Genomic DNA, 26662 nt, shown 5'->3' with positions numbered 1-26662 from the left:
TGGAATTCACTCTTATAGCTCAGGCTGGCTTCCAGTTTGACCACAAAGCTTCCTTAGCTTCCCAAATGTTTGGCCATGAAGTCTTAGCCAGAGGCACAACCCTTTGTCCCAGGAGCCTGAGTTGTGCAGCGATGCTACTTAGAGTCCCCAGTGCAAAATACAGAAGTAGAGTGCTGAGGTTGAGCTGGCTGTGGTCTAAAGCAAAAAATGGCACCAGCAGGGCGCTCTGATCAGAGCTCAACTGCTGTTAAAAGGTGTTTGGAGCGTGAAGGCCACGCCCCATCCACGCCCCTCCTCCAGCAGGCGGACACCGACGGGCGGGCGGGAGGGTGACTGAGGCCGCGCAGTTCGCAGCCCATCAGCCCCCGAGACCGGCGTGGCTATCTGCAGCGTCGCCATGTCGTCGGTGTTCGGCAAGCCCCGAGCGGGCAGCGGACCGCACAACGTGCCCCTCGAGGTCAACCTAGCCGTCCTGGGGCGCCGCGGGGCGGGCAAGTCTGGTGAGTGGCGCGGAGCGCAGAGGATGGGGGCAGCTTCATCCACGGCTCCCAGAGACTTGCTTCCCCGGGTGGTTGGGTGAGTTCCTGTGACTTTGATTTTTGCCTCAGTTTCTCTGATGCTGGCTCCCACTCCGTCTTGCTACTTTGTTCTCGATTTCCCTACCTCTTTTATCTGCCTTCAGCTGCCTGCTTGGTTCTTCCCCTGCCGCTCTTCTCTTCTTGGTACCTGTGACTCCTGCTGTCCCCAACAAAATTGTCTCTCTTTGTGTTTCTCTTAGGTCCTCCTCTCATCTCCATCCCTGGGACCAGCAGCCAAGTCTTGTCAACTGACACTAAAGAGACCTATTGGCACTGGTCTCCAGCCCTGGGTCCCCTTTGAACTTAGTGGCATCCTTGCTACTCCTTGATCTGGACTGTCCCACCCCCTCACCACTTCCTCCAAGAGACTTGGTAGAAGTCAGTAGAGATTAGAATTTCTCAGGCTCACTCCCTCACTGCCAACCCTTGGAACTCTGAAACAGATTATTTTCTTATCAAATGTATTTGTTTCAAGCCAGACCCCTCTTGACTTTCTGGAAACGTGAGAGTATGGTCCCAGGTGCCAGGGAGTTGTCCTTGAGGAACCTGGATCTTGGGCTTCCCACCACTGAGACAATTTCTGTCAAACCTGAGCTTCACTACTTCTTAGAGCTATCACAGAGACCTCCAAAAGGAGGGTTTGCTCTGCCACCTGCCACTGAAAGACCCAGACAGCTTAAGATGGGGGACAGAAGGGGCTCCCCTGGCTGTTCAGTTGCAGCTGGCGGTGAATGGCCACCATGACCCATGAGCTGTTGCTTTCCTTCTCTTCGTCTCTCTGAGATCCCCGGGGAAACTGTTCTGAGTTTGAAGCAAGCACTCCAGGCTCAGAGGGGAGACCCAGAACATGAATTTCCTTTGAAAACCAGCCTGTCCCCAGCAACTCAGTCAATACCATAGGTCGACTAGTGACTAAACAGATGAAGGAATTATTTTTTATTTTGATGCAGAGTCTCATGTAGCCCAGGCTGTCCTGGGACTAGTTGGGAAGCCACGAATGACCTCGTAGTCCTAATTCTACGCCTCCACCTTCCGAGTGCTGGACTTGTAAACCGCACTACCATTGCTGGTTTACGTAATCCTGGGGAATGTAGCCCATTGCTTCATGCCTGGTAGGCAAGCGCTCTACCAACACGGCTACAGCACCAGAAAGTTTAAAGTATGTATTCCCTGTCTATTAGTTTGCAAATTGGCAGTGTTAGGAATCCTTCAAAAGAATTTTATTTTTAATCCTATCAAGAGCCCAGCATAATATATTTGGCTGACCCTTGCCTTTACGCTGCATGCTCTGAACAGAAGCAATCCTGTTAGTGCACTCTACTTGGGAGAGAGAACTACTTTTTTTTTTCTTTGAATTCTAGAGAACTACTTTTTCAAGGCTCCCGTTCTCAAGAGCTACCCCAGAGGAAATCCCACCGAGAGCAAAAGCCCTAGGTGTAGAGGACTCAAACTGGAGTGTGTTTATTTGGGACTTAATCTGCCCTGGACCTTGTCTGGAAAACTCATACCCTCGGGTTCAGATCTTCCTAGCAATAGTCAGTCAGTTCTTCACAACCCTGGATTTGGTTGTTCAGAGACACACCTCAGTGAGATATGCCTTTTGCTGCCTTTCTTGCTCTTAATAACTTTTAGAAAATAATCCCAGGGTTCATGCAATTAGTGGGGCTTGGCACTTCATTTCTACACCTTCTGAGCCAATTCCTCTGCTCTGTAGCCTGAGGCCCTTAGAAAGCCAAGCTTGGGGTCAGCCAGAGACCACAGAGGTCTAAAGTGAGAGGGACAGTGTCCAGGGGGCTAGCCAGAGACCCAGCAGGAGTCTGAGACCACCTCTTTCCTCTTTCTGCAGCCCTGACTGTGAAGTTTCTCACCAAGAGGTTTATCAGCGAATATGACCCCAATTTGGGTAAGACAGCATTCCTCTCTGAGCCTCCTGCTGCCTGGGCCCCACCTGGATGTTCCCCTGGGGTCTCCCCATGGGTGGGCCCTGACTAGCACTGTGCATCTCAGGGTGGAAGGGTGGGATCACTGGGATGATTCAATGCGCACCAGACAACTGGGGGGCCGGTCCAGTTCAAGGGCCTGAGACTGTTTGCCCAAACTGTGCAAAGCAACGAGACTGTAGAAGAATGTTTCTTCTTAAATAGCAGGATGTCCACATCCAAAGAGGCACAGTTCTTCAAAATGTTCACGCCGTGTTCTCCCGAGGGCAGCCAGACGAGCTATTGAAGGCATTCTCTACTGGTGCTGAACATTCTTTGAACCAGGGAACATTCATTTTGTTTTAGATTTAAGAATTTATTATTTTATGTTGATGAATGTTCTGCCTGCATGTGTACCTGTGTCACATGTGTGTGCCTGATGCCTGTGGAGGTCAGAGGGGGGCCTCGGATCCCCTGAAACTGGAGTGACAGATGATTGTGAACCACCATATGGGTGCTGGGGATGGAGCTGGGTCCTCTGCAAGAGTAACAACTGTTCTCAACACTGAGCCATCCCCTCTCCCACTAAAATTCGTTGTGAAAAGCTAAGTTTGAGTGCTGGCTCTGCCATTTGTTGGCTGGGTAACTTTGAGACAGTCACTTAATCTCTCTGAGCTACCATTTCCTCATCTCCCAAAGGAGCATAGGCATAGCTGTATCAGAGACTCACTGTGAGGATTAGGAACACAGTACATACACAGTAGGCAGTGCTTGACCCCAATAGATTCTTGGTGCATATTTGCTTTTTTCTTCCTCCTTAAATGGCTTCCCGTGCGTGCTGCCGAGAGTCCCCCCACATTCGTGAGGTCTATGTTGTGAAACTTATTTTTAACAGAAGAACCATCCCCTAAAATAAACTCTTACATGGAACCCTAATACCCAAGACAAACAAAATTAGAATCTGCTTAGCATCAAAGTCACTTCTAGCTCTCGTTCATAATATCCTTATTTATAAACCGTCCATTGAGAACAATGAGATGTCTGAATGAGCGTAGCCTTTTGAAAATGGTGTCGAGTTGTTTCCCCATTCAAAAATATCAAATAAAGTATTGGTGGGACCAAAAGGGGAGGGCATGTCTCCGGCACATGTGACTAAAACAGCTCTTTATAAGAAAGAACTTGAGGCAGAGGGAACTCAGTGACTTACCTAACATCACAGAACCCCCTCAGGTTCAAAGGAAGGAGAAGGTCCACTCACTTCCTGTCTGTGGACTCAGAAGTAGGGGTGCATAGGGCCCTGGGCTCTCTGAGCCTCAGTTTCCCCATATGGAGGGTGGGACTGAGTTGTCTGTGCTGGAGCTGTGTCTTGTTGTGGGCTATGACTAAAGCTGCTGGGAGCTAGAGACTGCATAGAAGGGCTCTGCCTATGTTCTGCCCTGGGTGGGATAGGGGTACTAGAATGTTCTTGCCTGGCTCCACTGGGAACAACAGCTTCTTACATCATTTGCTTCCATCCTGTTCCTGCAAGGACACGGATGCTCATTGTGTCTGAGGTGCCACCTTATCTGACAGAACTTCTTTGGTGCCTTTTATAAAAAATACTATTTTAAGGACATCAATGTGCCCAGAGTCAAGGTAGGCTTGACTACTATATCACTATGCCTAGGTGAGAAGCTGGCATTCAAGCTCCTGAGGTCAGTCACCTGATGAAACTTTTCATATCTGTGCTAGAATTCCTACGGAATAGGATACTTCAGGTCAGATATAGCTGGAGGACCAGCAGACTCATCATTAACCAGGAACGAAGGGGTCACAGGGGGAGGCATCCCAGAAGGCCCAAGTTCATTTCCACCCCATTACTGGGGACTAAATGAATATCGTGTATCATGCATGCATGCTAGCACACTCTGCCTTTGATTTGTAGTCCCCCCCCCCATATACACACACTTTTTTTCTCCCAATTTTAAGATAAGGTCTCACTACATCACACAGGCTTGTTTGAACTCATTCCGTAGCCCAGGCAGAGACTGACCTTACAATCCCCCTGCCTCAGCCTCCTAAAACAACCTTGTCACCTTTCTACAGTGGAGACAACAGGAGATCAGGAGGCTCACCAGGAGGGCTACGGCTAGAGTAATGCTTGTCACCAGGCGAGGCAGGACTTTGCTTGGAGGGAATGCCTAAGGGGCAACTTGGGCTGGAAAATAAAATGTCTGAACACAATGCAGGCATCCAGCGACAGCTCTTCTTGGGCCAAATATAGTTACACATTTGGGGCATATTTTCCATTAGTTTTTTTTTCCTCTTTGGATAAGAGCAGCTATTTATCCAAGTCCCCAAAGCAGGCTGGGGACGAAGAGCTGTCTGTGACTCATGTTGGATGTTAGTGGGCCTGGCCTGTGTCCAGGTCTGCTTGAGTGCCAGCGGCCCTCAGGGAGGAGTGTGTGACTACAGTCAGTCAGGGCTAGGGGTGCTGTTCTCACAGTGACCATGGCCAGGAAGGCAGAGGACACCTCAGATCTGCCTAGAGGGGTCACCTAGGGAAAGGTGGGGACCGAAAGTGTACTCATCCTCACGTACACATGCCAGGGAAGACTGGGAGTAAGAGAAGCAACTGTTAGCATGCCAGTGACATTTCTGTATGCCTGGCCACATTCTGATTTCTTGGGTTTAAAGTCATAAGACTAAAAAAAGAAAAAAAAACTGGTGGAATCCAAATAAGGTCAGTAATTTAGTTCATAGTACAGAACCAGCATCAGTTTCCTGGTTTGGCGATTGAGCTGTGGTTATATAAGGTGCTGTGCTAACACTGAGGGAAGCAGGGTGAAGAGCAGGTAGGAACTCCATTAGTTTGTAACTTCTATTTGAGTTTAAAATTATTTCTCTGTAAAATAAGTCAGCATGAGGGTTAAGGATATAACTGTCAGTAAAGTGCCTGCAGTATCAGCGTGAGAACCTGAGTTCGGAGCCCCAGCACCCATGTGAAAGCTGGGTGTGGTGACATGCATCTGTAATTCCACCACTGGGGGATGCAGAGACAGGTGGATCCCTAGAGTGGAATGACATCTATCTGGTCACTTCTGGTTCAGAGGAAAACCATGGCTCAAAAAGTAAGGTGGAGGAGTGGGGCTGGAGATGGCTCAGTGGTCATCGGCAGTTACTGCTCTTTTAGGGGATCCAAGTCCTGTTTCTAGCACTGTGTTGGATGCTCATAACTGTCTATAACTCTAGTTTTGGAGATTCAGTGCTCTCTTCTGGCCTCTGTGGGCACCGCACACATCTTGTGTGTGCACACGTATGCATACACGCACACACACACACACACACATAAGTAAAAATAAATGTAGAACCTCTTTAAAAAATAATAAAGTGAAAAGAGATTGAAGAAGACACCGGATGTCAAACTCTGACCTCTACACATACACGCACACATGAATATGCACATATACATGCATACTTCATATACTTACCCACATAAATAAAAACAGAAGGAGAAAAAAATTACCTGGGAATGTGGACCGGCCCTGTTAACCTTGGAGGTCCTTCACATTTCTCCCTGCCATTTTCAGGTAGTTATTATGGGCCAGTCCCCAAGCCTGGAGAACCGAGCAGTCCTCCCACAGTCCTGGAAGATAGGGCTGTTAAATGTGCTAGCTCATGGGCAAGCCAGCAGAGTGCAGGCTTGAAAACTTAGCTCTGGCCGGGCAGTAGTGCACGCCTTTAATCAAGCAAGTGGGAGGCAGAGGCAGGCAGATCTCTGAGTCTGATGCTAGCCTGGTCTATAGAGTGAGTTCCAGAGCAGCCAGGGCTACACAGAGAAATCCTGTCTCAAAAAAAAAAAGAAAGAGAGAGAGAGAGACAGAGAAAGAGAGAGAGAGAGAGAGAGAGGAAAACGGAAAAAAGTGAAAGAAAAAAGAAAAGAAAGTTGGGGAAGGGTGCAGTGTATGTGTGTGCTGTGTTCATGCAGGAGTGTGTGCAAGTTTGCAGATCTGTATGCACACAGAGGCCAGAGAAGCATTAAAGCATCTTGCTTTTTGCTTTATTACTTGGAGACTGGGGTCTCCATGAGCCCTGGGAAATGCTGACAGTCAAGGTCCCCAGCGATCCTCCTGTCTCAGCCTCGCAAGGAGGGGATTACAGGCACTCACACACCAATGACTGACTTTTTACGTGGGTGCCTGGGACTTGAACTCAGGTCTTCATGCTTGTATAACAACCACTTCACCCCACTGAGCTTTCTCCCCGTTTCCCTGAAGTTGGCTTGGATCCAATATCACTTTGTCTATTTGATAAGGATGATTTATAAACCAGTGAAACTTGTGTGTGAGGTCTGACAGCTCTCGCTCCATCCTGTCATAAGCTTCTCTTTCCATTCTCTCCCCTCCTACTGAGGAAAGAAGTCCTTTTTGGGGACTCCCTGTGGACCAGGTAGTATAGTGAAAGGGACATAGAGTGGAGAAAATTGAGGTTCTTAGAGGAAGCCCCAAGTCTTTGCTACTGAGCCAATGGGCCGCACACTCCACACCACGGGCTTTGTGCACGGATCCAGAAATAGCCTGTCCCCCAGGGGATGGTATATAGTGGTCTCTGATGCTTCAGGCCTGACAAATGAAGAGGGACAGTGGCCTGGTAGCAGCTCCCGAGGGCCAGTCAAGGCTACACTGGAGTCCAGCACGGAAGGAATCTGGGACATTGACTTTGTATATTATTTGAGTGGGCTGCCATGCCTCTGACCTGGCTCAACATCTGTGTTGCAGAGGACACCTACAGCTCCGAGGAGACTGTGGACCACCAACCCGTCCACCTGAGGGTCATGGACACTGCAGACCTGGTAACATTATCTCCATTCCCTCAACCTCCCAGAGAGGGCAGCAAATCCATGCAGCCTCCCAAGTTCTGACCTCACACGGGAATCTGGATCCCGTTAGGCTCCAGGTTGCTGTGTGGCCCTGAATGGGGCTCTGACTCTTCGGGGCCTGAATTGCTGACATCAGCCCAGATATCCTGTGCTGTAAGGCTAAGCACACACGTGTGCATGCCTGTTTACACAGACACTCCAACTGGAGTGTGCCAGCCTGTGTCCCCAGCATATCTCTCCAAGTCCTCCCTACCCCCTGCCATGGCTGGAGTCAGTTCTCAGAGGCCAAAGGGGCAGTATGGACCTGACCCAAAACCAGCAGTACTCAGGGACAGCAGGTCCTTGGAGGGCCATGCCAAAATCTTTGACTCAGTGCCCAAGGGGCCAAGGTCTCCAGGTCTCTGACTGGGTGGTGGGAGGAGGTTCATGAGACAATGTCTCTTTTCACACTGAGCCAAGTCAACACTGAAGTGCCCCTGTGCAGAGATCTGCTGGAGAACAATATATACAGACTCAGGAGGTGGAGAGGACAGCCCAGGTGAAGGCCTTTCCCCCCACATTCTCCTGCCTCTAAGTCGGATTTTTCTCCTTCAATCCAGGACACCCCCAGGAACTGTGAGCGCTATCTGAACTGGGCCCATGCCTTCCTGGTGGTCTATAGCGTCGATAGTCGCCAGAGTTTTGAGGGCAGCAGCAGCTACCTGGAGTTGCTGGCCTTGCATGCCAAGGAGACTCAGCGCGGCTACCCTGCTCTGCTGCTGGGCAACAAGCTGGACATGGCCCAGTACAGGTGGGTGCGGGCATCTTAGCCCTCTTCTCTAAAGCTCGCTTGCATATGGATGCAGAATGATATACCTAGGGATCACTGATGCCAAGAACGGCCGGTGCTGTCAACTTCAGGTAAAGAGATTATGCCGGGAGTTTGTCTCCTAGGTGACCAATGACAGGAAGGGCCACTTGGGGGTGGGCTGGACTCCAATAGGCAAAAGAAAGAAGGCTCTCCTTTGTTTCAGGAGTCTCAGTGATCTCTTACATCAGCCTTGCCTGAGGCTATGTGACATTCTGCGCACACCTCCCCCCAGCAACTAACTCATCATTTGGTGCCCAACTCCAGTCCCAAGGAGAGGGTCTAATTTGCTCATTGGATCAGGTGTTTGCTTTGCTGTGGTCCAACCAGCCAGCCCTTGCCTCATCCAGGCATGGCACCCCAGGCTTGTTGCCACAGTAGGCTGCTGAGGTCAGGCCTCTCTTAGAAAGGCTTAGACTTGAACCAGAGGTCACAGACTGGGCCAGAGGGCAGATGGCCGCAGAATCGTCAGCCATGTTTTGCTTGGCTGGCACAATGTTTGCAATGACTTGGAATTGGAATGCTTTGAGGTGGGGCCTGCTTCCTTCAGCTGACCACAAACCCTGCCCCTCCCTGTGGTTTCTACCTCCACCCTCCCCACACATCCAAGTCACCCGCTTGGCCCTGAGGCCCTTGACACCGAGGCCTACACTTGAGCAATGGAACTGAGACTCTCCGATGTGGACATTGTTCCACGTGGCCAGTACACCTGCTGGGCGTGGTGCCTTCTGCTAGTCCCGGTCTGCTCTTAGCTTGCTCTTGCTCTCCCAGACCCCAGAGGCCCAGTGACTGAGGTTTGGATTTGTTCAGATCACGTCACTCAGGCAGAGGGAGAAGAGAGTTGCGGTTTTCCTGAAAGGGAACTGTGATGGTATGGGGCCTTCTTCGTGGGAGGTCCAACCGTCAGTCTGAGAAAAGTTGCATCTTGGGGAATAAGGGATGTTGTACAGTGGGTACATTGCTGAAGGTGGGCCTTGAAATAGCTCCGAACCTGGAAGAGCGAGCAGAAGACTGGACAGTGGAATTAGAGGGAGAATGTTCAATACGATACGGAGCGGGGGAGGGTGACTACAGGATGCTGTTTTAACCCCAGTGTTTACCAAAAGGATTGTTGAAAAATGGCTTGCAAGCGATTGAGCAGGAATCCAGGGTTTGAATAAGCAGCCCTGGTTTCCTGGATACAAGACGTGATGATTTACCCCACTTCCTTTTTCGCTGATTGCAACACTAATAGGTTAGGCCTCAGCGGCACACTGGGTCTCCAGTCCCCTTGCTCTTGCTAAATCAACCTTGGTCCAGAAACTTTCCCCATTCCCTGGTATCTCCTCCCATCTTGGGCTGTGCGGTGGTTGGGGCAGCTCATCAATGGGTGGCGGTGAGCAGGAGTCTTGGCCTCAAGTCCCGAGGAGTCCCTGTCTGGATGTACGAGCTTCCCAAGAGCCAGTCTTCATTTTCTCTCCACCTCCATTCCCATGGGACCTTCCACTCGCAAATGTCTATCCTGTCCTCGCAGGAGGCAGAGAGGACCAAAACAGGAGTGCACACAGCACCCCTGTCCTGTTCCTCTGTGCTCTACCTGCCCTCAGCTGGACAAAACATCCACAAGCCCCAAGAGTCTGCCAGTAACAGGCTTCCCGAGTAATCTGAGGGGTGCGGCCCCCTTCCGTGCAAACCACTGTTCCTTCCTAATGCCAGTCCCTCAAGCTAGGGCTAAGGGTGGCCGTTTCCTGAGGAGACAGGCAATGGCTTTCTTCCTTTGGCCACAGGCACAGTCCAGCATGGGAGAATTTGGTTTCTTCTTTTCCCTTTTCTTCATATTCATTCCTAAATTCCAGCAACATCAGCTCCCATTTATTCAGTGCTGAGTCCGTGCCAGGGATTACGCTAAGCCCGCCATGTAAATTGTCTTTCGTAGTCCTAACAGCTCCCAGAGGTGGGTGCCATTCCCCTGTTGTATTGATGAGAAAACAGATTCAGAAGGTGAAGATGGGCCCAGACAGCTGGGTGGGGAGATGGGAATGGGGGGACCCTCCCTCCCTGACTCTGAAGGTCACGCTCCTGACTGCCTCACCCTGCTTCCTCGCCAGGCAGGTCACCAAGGCTGAGGGAGCGGCTTTGGCAGGCAGATTCGGGTGCCTGTTTTTTGAGGTCTCTGCCTGCCTGGACTTTGAGCACGTGCAGCACGTCTTCCATGAGGCAGTGCGGGAGGTACGGCGGGGGCTGGAGAAGAACCCCATGGCCCGGCCCCTCTTCATCTCGGAGGAGAAAGCCCTGTCTCACCAGACCCCGCTCACAGCCCGACATGGGCTGGCCAGCTGTACTTTCAACACTCTCTCCACTATCAGCCTGAAGGAGATGCCCACGGTGGCCCAGGCCAAGCTGGTCACTGTGAAGTCATCCCGTGCCCAGAGCAAGCGCAAGGCACCCACCTTGACCCTACTGAAGGGCTTCAAGATCTTCTGAGGACCCTTCTACAGGAAATTTAGGCTTCACTGATGCTCGGGGCTGCAGGGCAGGAGCTGGCTTGCCCTCTGCTGAACCAACGGCCCTTATGCTTTGGTAGATAGCAGACTCCACCTCCAGCACCAAGCAGTCTCTACATGCTCACTGTGTGAGCCAGGGGACAGGCGGGGATGCTGCACTGAGTGCCTTCAGGCCTTGGGCTCCATGGTAACCTTTGCAGCCACCACCCTGGAGAGAAACTGTCCCGTTACAAGTCAGAGATCTGGAATCGGCTGCAAGCAGAAAGAACTGCCGTGCATATCCTGTGCCGTGACTTCTGCCTGCTTCAGCCCCTGATAGGTCAGCTGCAGCCCCTGTTCAAAGCTTTGTCTATGTGAAGGCGGCTAACAGTTTATAGGGTGGCTGGCCCTGAGGTCCTACTGTCTCCTGGTGGTAGAAAGAGGTAGAGCAGTTGTTCAGAGGCCCAGAGCTGGTGCCTCCTGTGTCTTCTGACCTCTCAAAACCCCAGGCTACAAACCTTAGAGCTTATCCAAGAAAAATCCAGTTAAAATAATCCTGTGAAAGCCTGGACAGGGCGTTGAATGAGATGGGAGCATTTCAACTCTCGCTCTCAGTGAAGGGTACAGAAAGGGGCTTTGGGTTCTCCAGGCTAGGGAGTCTCTAGCATTTTTCCCCACCAGCATTTGGGGAACTCTTGTGTCCACTTTATTAGTAGACCCCTAGGATCCCCCTTCTTGAGCTTAATCACTTAGGCTGCAGAAAGTCATCCTGCCCAGTGATGGTCCCCAGGGAGTCCACAGCTGGCGGGAACAGACACCCCCTGGTGGGCACCATAGGTGCAGTCTGGTCTGGTTGGACCTAAGACCCTCAACAATGGAGCTGAATGTTCAAAGCCCGTTTTGGGGAGCGAGATCCCTAAGTGTTTGGGATTAATAAGGTGGACTTTTGCACCAACCATTTGGTGTTCTACCAAGTCCCAGATGTGAGAAGGCTGATGGGCAGGGCTACATCTGTTTCACTGTTTACCACAAACTAAATGAGCTGGTTCAAGAGGGGGCATTAGAAGGACTGAGCCGGGCATCCTCACCTAGGAAGCCTGCTCCTTCGGCTCCCAGCCAACAGACCAACAGACCCAGGAGCTTGGACTGAAATGTCTCTAACCCAGTCTTCAGCTCTGTTCTATTGCTGGAGATGCTGAGGCCATGGGGACCATGTGCTACAAGGTCTGGTCCTGTGACCTGACCAACAGGCCAGCTCTGAACTTTGTACTTTCTTATTTTTTTAAATACAGGGTCTCTCTAGTATGTAGCTCTGGCTGTCCTGGAGCTCACTATGCAAATGAGGCTTGAGTTGAACTTACAGAGATCCACCTGCCTCAGCCCTCCTAGTGCTGGAATTAAAGCTTCCACTACACACACGACTGAACTTTGTACATTTGATCCAAGCCACTAGTGTGTGCTTTGTAGAACACCAGCATTTGAACTGCCCACCCGGAGAAGCATTTTAATAAAAGACTTTTTTAAAATAACGAACTTTTGTCTGGTTGTAGTTTGTTTATTGTGTCTGTTGAAAATAAGTTAGGCTGACTGGACGTTACCGTCCAGCCTGAGGGGTTTGAGGCCACAGAGCTGGGCTCAGACCACAGTCACGTTCTGGCTGGGGTAGTGTGTTTTCTCAGCGCCCCTTAGCTCCCAGTTTCCTGTGGGTCGGGTAGAAAGAAGACCTGCGCTGCGTCTTTCTCATTCAGCTCAGTTTCCCCCAGGGGCAAGTCTGGCTTCTCTGAGATCAGTGTCTCTTTTAGATGGCTCGGGCTGCTGTTTTCTTTCATTCTGAAATCGTCCGGGTGGTGCAGCGTTTCTGGTGTTTCTTTGTCTTGGGACTGCTTCTTGCGGTTTCTGGGGAGAGGAAATAGTGTTGATCAGGGATGCGGAGCGGCTGGATCAGGACCGAGTGGTTAGAGAGCTTGAGGGGAGATCCTCTGTACAGAAGTGGCAGTGGCCGAGTGGTTCCCACTTTTATATCTAGCATCTCTCTGCAAGGCTACCTGGGAGCTAAGTGTTGATTGAAGCCCTTCCCCCTTAGAGACGAGGAAGTCTCATACACGCATTGTACATTTAAATCTACCTATTCTGAGCCCTGTGACTTTTCTCCAAACTACGCTATCCTGATCCCAGGGCTGTCATCTTTCTTAGTACAGGTTCTACAGATTCTTAGTTCATGCTCTATTACTAAGATGCTGCCAGAAACCCTAACTAACCTTCAATCTCTCACTCTCCTTGTTTCTCCAAACAGGCTTGTCCACGCTGTTAGTCATGCATGTGAGACCCAACCCTGCACACAGCTCCTGTTGCCTACTTCCTCAGCCTGACAGTCTTTCTGCTAATTCTTGACCATCTCTCCTTTCTCCAAGCTGGTTTACTTTAGGAACTCCTAGGCTTCCTGAAGGCCACGGTGGAAGGACCTGAGCACCAGAGAATCCGCCTGGCCCACAAGGGAGCAGGCCTCCCTGTTGCCCCTGTGGACAGCCACCTTGTCCCTCAGTTGAATTTGCTGAGAGAAATCCTTCCTGACAGGGTAAGAGGGGCCGGGACCACTTAAAGGGTGACACCTTCTGAGTCATTCCAAATTGCTGGCCAGGGCTAGGGGATTGGAATCAGAGGCAGCTGTGGGTTGTTTGTTTAATAGCTTTGGTCCCTGGCAGCAAAAAGTGAAGAGCCAGTTTCCCTAAGTGACTCCTTCTTAGATTGCCATCTAGGAAGGAAGCCCTGCCCCTCCCTCTGGAGACCCACTCCAGACCAACCCCTCACCTGTTTGCCAGGATGCTCCGTCTCAGGAGGAACATGCTTATCGCTGCCACCACGATTGCCAGAACCAGCATGGAATAATTCCAAGGAGCCGCTGAGGAGAGACACACAGACATAAATCCTCAGGCCGGGTGACACTCAGACCCACTCACAGATGGGGCTTGGACTCGGGCCCGTCTCCGATCATTCTTTGTCTCCTGCTATGGAGACCCCATCAAGACCCCTTGCTCTGAGGGAACTGCCCTACTGACCAGTGGGTGAGTGGTGGGGGTGGAGACAGAGCCCTGATCCTATGGGGGAAACAGAGCCCTGATCCTATGGGGGAGACAGAGCCCTGATCCTATGGGGGAGACAGAGCCCTGATTCTATGGGGGAGACAGAGCCCTGATCCTATGGTGGAGACAGAGCCCTGATCCTATGGTGGAGACAGAGCCCTGATCCTATGGTGGAGACAGAGCCCTGATTCTATGGGGGAGACAGAGCCCTGATCCTATGCGGGAGACAGAGCCCTGATCCTATGGGGGAGACAGCGTTTGGATACTTGCTGGGTAAAGGGGGTGGGAGTGGCAAAGAGGAGGAAGTGGGTCACCTTGAACTTCAGTCTTCACCTTCACTACCTTTATGAGGAGGAGGAAGAGAGAGGGAGAGGGAAGTGGTGCGACGTCTAACTGGATCTAGTGACTGCCCGCCAAGGGTAGCTGAAGCAGCAGGCTAGGCTGTGGGAGCTCAGGACATATCAGACTGTCTCCAAGTGAGGCAGGCTCCAGGCTCACAGCTTTTACTTCCCCCTGGCAGGAAGGGTCCTCCACCAAGTGATCTGACAGTGAATTCCTTCCCTTCCTGCAAGGGTTTTTCCCACAGCGAGCCTTCATCAGAATGAGGCTTTCCTTCATTACATTATCTACCTTGCTGTGTAATCCACCCTCCCACCTCCTACCCCCAGCCCCCCTCCCGCTTCTCACCCTCCACCTCCACCTCCCACTCCCACCACACACATTGTATTGAGGTTTGAATTTAGGGATTCCTCGTGTGCTAGACAGTCGCATCACCGTTGAATGCCAAACCCTTATTAAGTTCCAAGACAGGATTTCACTAAGCTGCCCAGGCTGGACTTCATCTCTGTGGCTCAAGCAGGCCTCGAACTTGTGATTACCATGGCTGAGCCTCTTGAGTAGCTAGGATTACAGACCTGGGCTACTGGGCCCAGCTTGCTTCTTTTTTACTATGCACTGGGAACATGTCATACTTTTGGTTGTTGGTTTATTTTCTGTGTCATCTACTAGAATGGACACTCTGTGTGGGTAGAGACTTGTGTTTGGTTCACTGCTGTAGCTAACCCCAGTGCTAGGGACCATGCCTAGCACACAGTACAATAGAGGTGACTGATAGCTGAGTAAGTGGCCCATACCCTGAGAAAGGGCAAATGGGCTCAGCTCAATCCCCTGTGATGAGATGCTTAACTCTCTCCCTTTTGAAGAAAATGTGCCACTTGGTGTGGTAGAGGAGACAGTGCCGAATTGCTCCACCTCCCCTAGTCTCCCATCACTTACCATCTTCTACACGAAAAACCCAAATCATTTCTTCCAGGAGTTCCTGGGGCACCTCAGGACTGACTGCAGCTCCCTCCACAGTGTCCATGTCCCTGCTCCTGGTTGAGATGTTTCTGGGCTGTGAACAGATAAGTTTTAGAGCCTCTGAGCAGACATCTCTGGCAACAGCAGACAGCTCATCTTGTCCCTGGTCCACCTTCCTTGCTTGTCCAAACGGCCGTCCTATAGCCCACAGTTCTAGGGCTGCAAGAGCCTGAACTGACGCTGACTGTGGCGGTGAACACAGAGGTGATGCTCAGGAGACAGAGTCAGGAGGATTGATAGCTAGTTCAAGGCCTGGGTAACGGGAAGCGTTCCAGATCGGCGTGAGCTGTGTAGGGACTTCCTGTTACTTAAATGACTGACAGGCAGGTAGAACGAAGTACCTTGAAAGAAGCTTATCTTACAAAGCTGATCACCGATTAGAATCTCAACGTTCAAAGGTTGGAATGTTACAAGTCCAGAGCCAGGTTGTCTTGGGCCCTCTTTAGCCCCCTCGATGGCTGTATATCACCTGTCTCTGGGTATGACCTAGCATCTCTGTGACTAGCAGGTAAATCCTTTGGAATGTGCATACAGACCCCTAGTTCCCCCCACCCGGAAGGCTACGAATGTGGTTCTACAGCAAAGACTTCCTTGCTTTTCTGTACCCTGCCTGATTACCTGATATTTACAATGACACATTTATCAAGTGTCTTGACTTGTGACTTTCTTTTCCCTATTACTATAAAACTTCATGAGGCCCTTGGGAGGCAGAGGCAGGAGGATCTCTGTGAGTTCAAGGCCTGCTTGGTCTCCACAACAAGGTCTGAACCAGCCAGGACTTCATACTGAGACACCCCACCCCCTGACTCCATCCCCAACTCCCCTACCCCTGCCCACTACAACCCTTCCTGAAACTGCTACCACTTGGAGCGTGGAATTTAGGGTAACTGAGGTCTGTGTTCCTGGGCCATGGTTACTTATATTTGGCTCTAGGATAAACCATTTCTTATCTCCTTTGAAGTGAGATGTATGGGGTTTTGTCCATGACAGCTAGATGGTAGATAGATATATGGATAAAATAAGAGTGTGATCCTAGGAGCAGATGGGACCTGGTCAGAAACCACAGAGGAGAAAGTGGCTCAAATCTTCATGAAAATGCTTAGTGTGCGTGGGAAGGGATAAAGATGCATAGGCCAGTGTGAGCTGTGCCACTGGAGGGCAGAGGGGCCCTTGCATAGCCAGTGTGAGTTGTCCCACTGGAGAGCAAAGGGGCCCTTGCAGAGGACTTGAATCGTGTCCCCTTAGTTTGAGCCTGTTTCTGTCCCTGAGAAATAAAGCAAGTAGCTGTAATAGACCAAGCCTTAGATCCCTCAAAACAGACACGCATGTTCACACACATACCCCCTCTTATTGCTACTTCACCCAAGATTTTCTGTCCCTGTATTTAAAGGAACAGTGAGGCTAATTTTGACAGCATGTTTCAGGAGAGACAATACACTTAAAGTATTATTTCCATGTGATTGATGTATTTGGGTGTTTTTACATTTTTTGATACCAGGCCTTTGAAAAATGGGTGTAAAATTTATGCTTGTAGCAAGCTGACCTTAAGGCCCATTAGCCACTGTTCAGTGCTCAGTAACGCATGGCTGGAGGCTATTGTACTGAGCAGTTCTGGCCTTGACCAGCAGCGGTTCCTCCTGACTGCTCTACAGGTTCTTGTCATCTACAAAAGCTTTGTAATCTTAAAAACCTCGTGATTTAAGTAAGCTTACAAGTTAGTGCGACACCACATTCACAGCTCTTCTCAACTGCGTGTGGCCTGTGGGCTGCGAGTTGAACACTCCTGGCAGATTAGCTTAACCAAGGAGACAAAACCCTTGCGAAAATTCTAAGTCTGGATGGATAAACTGGCTCAGTTGGTAAAGGTGTTTGCCACGAAGCCTGACGGCTACACAGAGTTCAATCCCCAGGCCCTGCATGGTGGAAGAAGAGAACCAACTCTCGTAAGTTGTCCTTTGACCTCTACATGTGTGGCATGGCATGGGAGCACCCCCCCATCTCAAACAAATGTAATAAAAGCTGTCCTCAAGAAGGACATGCCATACCACTTATCAAAACTGAAAACATGGGGTCGGGTGGTGGTGGCGCGCGCCTTTAATCCCAGCACTCGGGAGGCAGAGGCAGGCGGATCTCTATGAGTTCGAGGCCAGCCTGGTCTACAAGAGCTAGTTCCAGGACAGGAACCAAAAAAGCTAGGGAGAAACCCTGTCTCGAAAATTAAAAAAAAAAAACAAAAAACCTGAAAACGTCTTTTCCTAGAACAACTTTTAAGGGACGTGTTAAATACAATAGGATAGTTGAGAAAGGAAGAAAGGGGGAATAGAAATCAAACAACATTAAAAGTAAATAATTGAAGACATAAAACAGAAGAAGGGTGTGGAATAGATCAGTCATGAAAGCATGTCCTGGGCACTCATGAGAGCCACTGAAGGCAACGAGTTTGCATGGTCTCAAGGGCAGGGGTTCTACAGCTCTGCCTGAGACAGCTGTTGTATGTGCAGCCTGGAACTTGCTCAAAGAACCGGATGGCAGACAGCCAAAGGGAAACAAAAGGACCAGACTGACACCAGAGTTTTCTCTGGCACTAATCTGGCACTACGTCCTCTTTAAAACAAAACAAAACAAAACAAAAAAACATAAAAACACCGACAGACTGGGAGAAAATATTTTGACATGAATATAAGAGTTAAGCTTTCTCAGCTAAGTTTAGGCACTCAGTCATGCGCGTAAGTAGGGACGAACTGTGGGTGGGAAAGAAAAACCCTTTGGGAGCTGGACAGATGACTCAGGGACTAAAAGCAAGTCTTGCTCTTGTAAAACATCGGTTCTCAACCTGTAAGTCTCGACCCCTTTGGGGGTTGCATATCAGATATTTACATTACCACTCATAGCAGAAGCAAAATAATATTTCTGAAGTAGCAGCAAAATAATCTTATGGTTGGAGGTCACCACAGCATGAGGAACTGTATTAAAGGGTTGCAGCGATAGGAAGGTTGAGAACCACTGTTGTAAATAGACTGGGTTCAATTCTCAGCACTTAGATCAGTGTGACTTACGTGGTACTATAGTTCCAGAGGATCCAACACCCTCTCCTGGCTTCTACAAGTGCATGCACACACATGCACATGTGCATACACACATACATACATACAAAATTAAAAATAAAATAAATCTTTAAGGAAAAGTAAAGATTTAAGACATTTTAGGACTCAGATGCCTACTTCCCACTTCCTTGATTAGGGACGTGATAGAAAAGACAAAGTCAAGCCGATGGCTAATCAATGAGATCTGGCTCCCTTTGGCTGTCCGGAATGCCACCCTGGGGAGAACGAGGCAGTCCAGCCAGTTGCAGTGCCTGTATTAATAATATCAGATTAACCCTGCTCCCCACACCCATAGAAAAGAACAGGGACATCTAGGTAGCAAACACTGTCTTCTTCTGGGGACTGTGATAGAGCCTAGACACATGCATGTGACATTGACTTTGAAAACTTGTGTGCATATTAGATTTCTTTTGAGTGTGCCACTCATTCATAAAAACAAGGTGTGTAATTCCTGTGTGTGTTGCTGGAGATCAAGCCAAGGGCCTTACACATGCTAGGTGAGTAAGAACTCTACCACTGACCTACAATACCTACATTTTTTCTAGTTTTATTGATTTTATGTATATGGGTGTTTTGCCTGCATGTGTGTCTGTACCACTTTCGTGCCTGGTACCCACAGAGGTCAGAAGAATGCTGGATCCCTCGGAACTGGAGTTACAGGCAGTTGTGAGCTACCACATGGGGCTGGGAATCAAACTCCTGTCCTTTGGAAGGGCAGTCAAGATTCTTAGCCAATGAACCTTCTCAACTCCTACATTTTTATGTGTGTGTATTCTGCACACTTAAATGCATGTTTCAATGTGATACATGTCATATACTTTTCTGAAAGAACAATTCTGACTTGGGATATTTAATTCATGGACTAAGTGTGTGAAGATGCATGCATGCTTGAGCTGTAGCTCAGTGGCTGAGTGTTGGCCTAGCATAAATGAGTTCCTGAGCCAAATTCCCAGGAGACATTGGGATAGCGACAGAGATGGAGGAAGAGGGATCCCGAGAGGGATGGAGATGGGAAGCGGTGAGACAGCTCCAAACCCAAGCCCTTCCACTCTGAGATACCACAGCAACAAGAGGCTCTCTGTCATGCCCTGACCCCCATCCGCATCTATTAACATCTAAAGGGTGTTATCTATTAGCTTCTGTGATCAAATCCGTGTATGAAGGCTGTGCATCTTTAATAGAGTGTCTTATCTTCTCTAGGTGGGAAGGGGACTAAGTTTGATGTTTGTAGACCGTTGTGGCTGTCACTCTCTGTACACTGTCAACTCACATAGTAAACCAAGGTCCTTTGCTTCCGTCGTTGACAGCACAACCAAAGTTTCGAAAACTGAAAATAGTGTGTTTGTGGGTGCGCGGGTGGAGAGAGCAGTAATAGTAATATGGAATGTACCGATGGCAGCAACAGATTTTCCAGGTTCCACAGCCATCTGAGCCGAACTGTAGAGCTATCTCATCTGAGCGAAACTGTGAAGCTATCCCATCTGAGCGAAACTGTGAAGCTATCCCATCTGAGCGAAACTGTGAAGCTGTCCAGCACAATCCATTAAAAGTGTGTGTGTGTGTGGGGGGACTGAAGCAATGGTTCAGCTGTTAAGAGCATGTGTTGCTCTTGCAGAGGACTGGGGTTGGATTTCCAGGACCTGCAGGACAGCTCACAACCGTATGTAACTCCAGTTCCAGGATTGAACACTGGCTTCTGAGGACACTGTACATGCATGCTGCACAGACATATGGTAGGCAAATACTCATAAACATAAAATAGTGTTTTAAAAAGTAAAACTCAGCCAGGTGGTGGTAGTGCACACCTTTAATCCCAGCACTCAGAAGGCAGAGACAGGCGGATCTCTGTGAGCTCGAGGCCAGCCTGGTCTACATAGAGGTAGTTCCAAGACAGGCTCCAAAGCTACAGATACCCTGTCTCAAAACACCAAAAAAAAAAAAAAAGTAAAACTCAATTTCTCAGAAACAGCAAAGTTTAGTTACTCTCATGGTACCTGGCACAGACTATATCATTATTAAATTAATCTCCATGCTTCCTGTGGATGTCACTTAGTTTTCCCAATGTCCTTGTCCTGGTCATGATCCTGCCCAGGACATCACATTGCAGTGAGGTACCACGTTCCTTTGCTTCTTCTATCACATCCTTTCATTTTAAACAGAGCTTACCCGTTGCTGTGATTCCTGCCAGAGACCTTGGGCCACCCATCCCCACAGCAGACTGAGATAACTTACCCTGGATCTGGAATTCTTGGGACCTCAGGCTGGGTGGTGGTGGCGGCCTTGATTTCTGGGTTTTCCTCTTCTTCCTCTCAGGAACCTGGGGTAGTCTTTTCACGGGAACTCTCCCCAGGAATGTCCAGCTGTAGCGAGACGATTCACCTCCAGAGTTCACAGCAGCAAGGGCCTATTTGGTAGCTCTGCCCTTAGCACACGCCCAGGCCTGATGCCTTTGCTGCCATTCCAGGGTGAATGACCTCTTGAATGCATGACCTCCAGTGACAAACTGACTCCACTCGGCTCCCAAGCACCAGGAGCCCAGTATGATCTGTCATATGGAGTGCCCACTCCAGTCCTCTGACTCTTAGTTGTTATCAATCGTTAACCACAGGAGAAGGAGTCAACGCTCCTTCCTTTTACAGCCAGAGCTTCCTCATAGCAAAGGTCATCATATGAGCTGAAAGTCAGACCCTGGAAGCCAGGGCTTGGGAAATTGTGTGGTCAGGGATCCACAGAGGAGGAAGCAGGCCAGGAGTGAGGTGCTCCCCACATTAGGCCAGACCTAGTCAATTCTGACAGCTGCCAGTGTGGCCATGTGGAAGCAGGCTGAGTCTGGGTGAGTGGTAAGTTCAGGATCCTCTCTGATTTAAGTAGTGGGAAATGTGTGGACGGCAGTGTGGTATAGAGGAAGCGACCCAGCAGATCTTTGAGCTGTATCGACTGCCACACCCTGTGTTTTATAACGCATTCATTTAGTAACTGATTACTGGCTGTGTGGATAGGCCATGGCAGGGGAAGATGCTGTCGGCCCAAGGCACAAACTGCCTAGGGAGATGAACAGGCACAGCCATGATGATCCAAGTGCTGTCCCCAGAACCAACACGGGGGAAGGAGAGAACCAACTCCTAAAAGCTGTCCCCTGACTCCACAGGTGTTTTGTGTCACTGATGTTCCCACACTCGCAAATGTCATAATAATTGCAAACGCACATAATAATTAAAACCAAATAAAAAGATGGGCTGGTGCGATAGCTCAGTAGGTAAAAGGTGCTTTGCTGCCAAGACTGACAATCTGAGTTTGATCTCTAAGACCTACATGGTGGAAGGTGAGAACCAATCCTACAAACTGTCCTCTCACCAATACATGAGTGCTATGACATGCATGTACACACACACACTCACACATGCACACACACACACACTCACACACACACACACTCTCTCTCTCTCAATAAATAATAAGTATAGAGATTAAAGTAATAAGCAAGAATAAAGAGATAGGGTGTGGGGAGCCACAGTTATGTCACCATGTTAAAGAAAATAAGCTAATCACGCAAATGCTTGAGAAAGTGGATTTCAGGATAGTGAGGAAACCAGGAGCTTAAGGGGTTTGAGAAACAAGGAGGTAGCCAGAGAGGAGGAGCCTGTGATGAGGAGAAATGGTGGAAGTCCAGTCAGAGGACCACATGGGACATTTCAGGCAGAGAAGTGACGTGATTCATTGGCATTTGTCTAAGACAGTTTATCCTGCTGAGTGGACAACAGGTAACAGGAAGCAGTGGAGTCAGTGAGAAGTAAAGGAGATTCGGGGCTTGTTACAGAAAGGAAGGTCTCTGAGAGCAGAGGTCTGAGAAAAAGGAGCTCTGCACTGAACAAGGAATTTATTGGCTCATATTACTAGGGGAGGCAGGGTGGAGCTGGCCCCAGGAATGGCTGGAAGCAAGGTTCAAAGATCCTTAGCCATTTCTGTCTCAGTGCTCCCCCCTGCTTCTCTCCAGAGAACCTCTTTACCTCAGCTTGGCCATCACCAGGAAGTTGGGCCAGGCTATGGGAGACCCAAGCCCACACTCTTAGGGGAAGGAGTCCTATTGCTTAGTTGGTGTGAACATTCATAGGCCTGTGAATTCTATGTGTTTTGTACTAATTGTTCCAGCTGAGAGGTTAGCTCAGATGGCCAGCTCAAGGTTTAAACTCCTCAAGTCTCCAGGCGTGAGAGGCTGTGTGCTGGCCAGATGCTCCCGTGCGACCCCACAGTCCCCCCTCTCTGTCTTGCAGGGTACTTGAAGCAGAGCCTGCCTGCCCTGCAGCAGATCTGCCTCTTCCACTGGATTTATTTTCTTTCTAACTCTAGTTGTTTATAGAATAATCTTTTTATACACTGTAAAAACGTGTTGCTCTCAGCCTGTCGGCAGTGGCACACTCCTTTAATCCCAGCACCCTTAGGAGGCAGAGGCTGGAGGATCTCTGTGAGTTCAAGGCCAGCCTGGTCTATAAGAGCCAGTTCCAGGACAGCTAGGACTGCTACACAGAGAAACACTGTCTTGGAAAAAAAAAAGAAGAAGAAGAAGAAAGGAAGGGAGGGAGGGAGGGAGGGAGGGAGGGAGGGAGGGAGGAAAAAAGAAAAAGAAAATGTGTTAGTCTCATTGTTAATAAAAAACTGATTGACCAATAGTGAAGCAGGATTTTTGGGGCAGAGAGAATGCTGGGAAGAAGGATGGAGTCGAGGGAGTCGGAAGCCAGACTCCAAAGAAGCAACATGGGAAGTTCATAGATGAGGTAAAGGAGCCTCAGGGCGGCACATAGATTAATAGAAATGGATTAATTTAAGTTGTAAGAGCTGACTGAAGACAAGCCTAAGTTATCAGCCGAGCATTTATGATAATAACTCACTGAGCGGTTATCTGGGAATGATTGCCAGGACACAGAGAAACCGTGCCCACATCTACATCTAGCTCTTCCTCCTGCTGTGCCCTTTCCCGTGACTGCCATCCCATGCGGCTCTGGACAGGAATCATTCGTTCTTTCTTGTTGCACGCCAGTCTATGATTCTCCCAGAATTTTTTTTATAAACCATGGGATATTTGTTTTGTTTTTTTGGGGGGGTAGAGTAGTTGTTGTTTGTTGTTTGAAGACAAGGTCTCATGTAGTCCAGGCTGATCTCAAAATCACAATATATGTGAGGCTGACTGTCCTGATCCCCCTTGCCTCTGCCTCCCAAGTGCCAAGATTACAGACAGGGCTGCTATGCCCAGTTTAGGAAATGCTGGGGATTGAGCCTAGGGCTCTGCATGCCAGGAAAACACTTCACTGACAGAGCCACATTCCCAGCTGTGAATCACATTTTTGTAAGAAAATGTCAAGCCCTCAGCTTTTTAGAAAACTACATTTATTTATTGTGTGCATGCGTGTGTGTGTGTATGTGGGCCCATGCACGGCAGTGTCCACGTGAAGGTCAGAAGACCTTCATGGTGGTTAGAGAGAACCTGTAGGAGTTGGTCTTCACCTTCTCTCATGCAGGACCAGGGATCAGACTTGGGATGTCCACCGTCAGTTACCATCCATCCTCACTCCCTGTGCTCTCTCTCTCCTCCTTGTCTCTTTCTAGACTATATTTTTTAATAGTAAAAAGAATGTCTTAGGATAGTGGCCAATGAATAACAATCCACAGGTCAAATCCAACCTGCAGGTTGTTTTGTATGTGAAGCTTTGTCAGAACACGCCAGACTTACTTGGTTATGTAATGTCTGTGGCTGCCTTAAGCTAGGCTCACAGAACTAAGCAGTTTTAATAGTTAGCTTTTGGTTGTTTCGAGACAGGACCTCCGAGTGTAGACCAGGCTGACTTGAACTCACAGAAATCTGCCTGTCTCTGCCTCCCAGAACAAAAATTGACTTTTAAAAATTTATTATTTTGTGTATGGGAGTTTTGCTGCATGTAAGCTACAGAGAAACCCTCTCTTGAAAAAAATACCTCAAAAATGTACACCCTGCCATACTTCTTTGGGGGACTAAATTTCATGTTAAAGCCAGAGTGGGGAAAAAGAAACACAGGAATTTGTGAGATTTTGGAACAGTAACTGAATCTATACTGAATCTATAGGCATTGGTTGGAGGCCCTGACTTGATCTCTACACATGAAGGGCAGTAGAGGGCTGTCAGGTGTCCCCAGGCAGAAGTAAAATGATTTTGGTGAATGGATGCTTTTCCAGGAGATGCCTGTTTTGCTGACGATATTTCAGGCTGTCTTCAGCGTGGGAAGTTTGAGCTGTAAGTGTATGAGATAATGCAACAAAGTAACTACTTTCCAACAAAAGACCTTCTGCTCTTATGTTTAACTATGCCGGGGACTTTCTGTGTTATTGACCTCAATTTATCATCCTCATTTATTTTATTGCTGTGGCTCCTTGGTGCTGGTTATAGTGTAACTAAATAGCTTCTTCAGCTCCTGGAAGAATCAGAGTCCAAAAGTAAAATAAACTCAAAGTCTAATAGCCTTCTGTGTAGCCCTCCACCGTCCTGGAAGTTTAATCATTGCAAGACACAGCACACTCTGTGTTATAATTTATTTAAAACAGCCCATGAGAGGGTCAAGCCATACAGCAGGGCTCACGTGGGAGGTTTATTGGAAGAGGAGAGAGAAGGGGCAGAAAGGGAAAAAGGGGGCAGGGAGGGGGACAGAGACGGTCCCTAGGGACCAGAATGGTGAAAGAAAGAGAAAGTGAGAGATAGAGAGAGACAGGAGGTAGATAAGGCCCACCTTTTTTATAAGGGAAGTAGCAAATGTGTGGGGGGGGGGGCACTTTAGTGGCTACAGTTGAGGATGTATCCTGTCAGGACCTCGAGGTCAGGCCAGAGCAGATGCCTGAATACTAACATTCCTTCCTTTTGCTTACTAGAAAAAGGTGAGGAGTTAGGAAGGGATAGTAAGTGAGGTGGGGATGGGGACACCATGCTCTTGAGACTGCTTCCTGCTGACCTGGGGGCATCGTTCTTCTTTAGGGGACCTGAAAAAATTGGGGTGCTGGCCACGTCCTGGGGTATCTGGCTGTTTCACTTCACTGTCCAGGCTCTGTGGAACCTTATCAGGCATGGCTTGTACCTGGCAAAATGTTGTTTGAAGTGGAGTCAAGTCGCCTCCCTGGAGCTTACAAGAATTCTTTAAGTCTGTGGAAAGATAAGTTTTAGGCACATTAGCATTCCCACTGTTTGTAATCTGTACCAAATCCACATTGCAGAAAAAGTAGAGGGCTCACAAATTGGTAGTACTCTGCGAGATTGCTAACTCATCAGAATTCCACTGATTAATGTTAAGACAATGAACTTCAAGTGGGTATTAGACATAAAGCAAAGGATAGCCAGACTACAATCCACAGCTCCGGAGAAGCTAGGTCACAAGGAAGACCCTAAAAGGGACACATGGGTTGCCCTTGGAAGGGGAATTAGATGAGATCTCCTGGGTAAACCGGGGCCAAGTGGGGGTGGCAGAGGGGAGGGGATAGGAGATGAGAGAGCATGAAGGAACAGGATGGTCGAGGAGGGGAGGGGAGTGAGAGAGCAATGAAAAAGAAATCTTTATAGAGGGAGCCACTGTGGAGTTAGGGAGAAACCCGGTGCTAGGGAAATTCCCAAGAACCCACAAGGATGACCCCAACAGTGGCGAGGGTTCCAAACTGGCCTTCCCCTGTAGTCAGATTAGGTCTTCATTCAGTAACGGACGGAACCAGATGTGAGATCCACAGTCAAGCACCAGGCCGAGCTCTGGGAATCCTGTCATTGTAAAATTAGTCATTTTTAAATCAAGGACTAGCAAAGGATCTTCTCTGTGAGTCTCTTTTCTGAATCTGGGGGACATGGATACCTCTGGGGTGCCGTTGGTTCTCACCTTCTGGGAATGTTTGGTAGTCTTGCACCTCCAGCTCTGTGGCTAACAGTTGCTAATCCTGTAACAATAGCTGATTAGTTGTTTGATCAGAAATTTTTGAATGTAACATTGAAGATACATAGAGAAGAAATTGATGAAGCAGGGTGTGGTTGTTAAGCAGGATTTAGAACAATGAAAAAGAAAGAAAATGGAAATTCTCGGTTCCCTGACTATCTGGTCCAAGGAATACCAAGGGGCCAGATTTGATTTGAAAGGGAGTGGTCAGTGGGTCTCCAAAAGACATCCCAATGGGAGCAAGGAGGTGTATGACAGTTCCCAAGGATGAGGCAGATCCAGGGATCTAGGGAGAATCAGAGTAAGTGGCACAAATTGTTCAATACGTGGTCACACAAGAGCAGAAGCCAAGACCTCTGAGCCTGAGAGAGTCAGCAGTCACCTGATACCAGGACTTTGAGAAAAACCAGAAGGCGAAGAGAGCATTGTGCTCAAGAAAGGAAGCCTCACATCCGGGGAATGTGAGGTCAGAGGCGGGTAAGCCCACCAGAGACCCGATTGCCAGTACTGAATGGAAGGCAAAG

The 26662-nt window shown here is 49.0% G+C and overlaps 2 protein-coding genes across 4 annotated transcripts; one reads left to right on the top strand and one right to left on the bottom strand.

The window, feature by feature from the left end:
- The first annotated feature begins 314 nt into the window (after nt 1-314).
- Rasl12 (RAS like family 12) lies at nt 315-12193 on the top strand. Of its 2 annotated transcripts, none has more exons than XM_075965460.1 (5): nt 315-500; nt 2425-2481; nt 7255-7328; nt 7955-8145; nt 10290-12193. In XM_075965460.1, exons 1-5 carry the CDS (start codon nt 398-400, stop codon nt 10663-10665), a joined length of 801 nt encoding a protein of 266 aa, XP_075821575.1. In that variant the 5' UTR covers nt 315-397; the 3' UTR covers nt 10666-12193. The 2 variants fall into 2 exon arrangements, with proteins under 2 accessions (XP_075821575.1, XP_075821576.1); XM_075965461.1 differs by having other exon boundaries at nt 10294-10698.
- A 16-nt stretch (nt 12194-12209) lies between these two features.
- Nucleotides 12210-20843, bottom strand: Slc51b (SLC51 subunit beta). Of its 2 annotated transcripts, none has more exons than XM_075965458.1 (4): nt 20436-20843; nt 15020-15132; nt 13473-13563; nt 12210-12560 (listed from the first exon to the last, which is right to left on the bottom strand). In XM_075965458.1, the coding sequence occupies exons 2-4, from the start codon at nt 15105-15107 to the stop codon at nt 12350-12352; spliced, it is 390 nt and encodes a 129-aa protein (XP_075821573.1). In that variant the 5' UTR covers nt 15108-15132; nt 20436-20843; the 3' UTR covers nt 12210-12349. The 2 variants fall into 2 exon arrangements, with proteins under 2 accessions (XP_075821573.1, XP_075821574.1); XM_075965459.1 differs by having other exon boundaries at nt 15020-15137; nt 20440-20843.
- Between the last annotated feature and the right edge of the window lie 5819 nt (nt 20844-26662).

The sequence above is a fragment of the Microtus pennsylvanicus genome, chromosome 3 (genome assembly GCF_037038515.1).
Source record: "Microtus pennsylvanicus isolate mMicPen1 chromosome 3, mMicPen1.hap1, whole genome shotgun sequence".
Taxonomy (NCBI): Eukaryota; Metazoa; Chordata; class Mammalia; order Rodentia; family Cricetidae; genus Microtus; species Microtus pennsylvanicus.
The sequence above is the reverse complement of the archived record's forward strand: the minus strand, read 5'-3'. Positions and strand labels throughout refer to the sequence as shown.

Coding starts and splice junctions, on each gene's coding strand:
- Slc51b (XM_075965458.1), bottom strand. CDS start 15,107: ATGGACACTGTGGAGGGAGCTGCAGTCAGTCCTGAGGTGCCCCAGGAA. Junction 13,564..15,019: donor GGTTTTTCGTGTAGAAGATG/GTAAGTGATGGG, acceptor GTCTCTCCTCAG/CGGCTCCTTGGAATTATTCC. Junction 12,561..13,472: donor CGGAGCATCCTGGCAAACAG/GTGAGGGGTTGG, acceptor TCCTCTCCCCAG/AAACCGCAAGAAGCAGTCCC.
- Rasl12 (XM_075965460.1), top strand. CDS start 398: ATGTCGTCGGTGTTCGGCAAGCCCCGAGCGGGCAGCGGACCGCACAAC. Junction 501..2,424: donor CCGCGGGGCGGGCAAGTCTG/GTGAGTGGCGCG, acceptor CTCTTTCTGCAG/CCCTGACTGTGAAGTTTCTC. Junction 7,329..7,954: donor TCATGGACACTGCAGACCTG/GTAACATTATCT, acceptor CCTTCAATCCAG/GACACCCCCAGGAACTGTGA.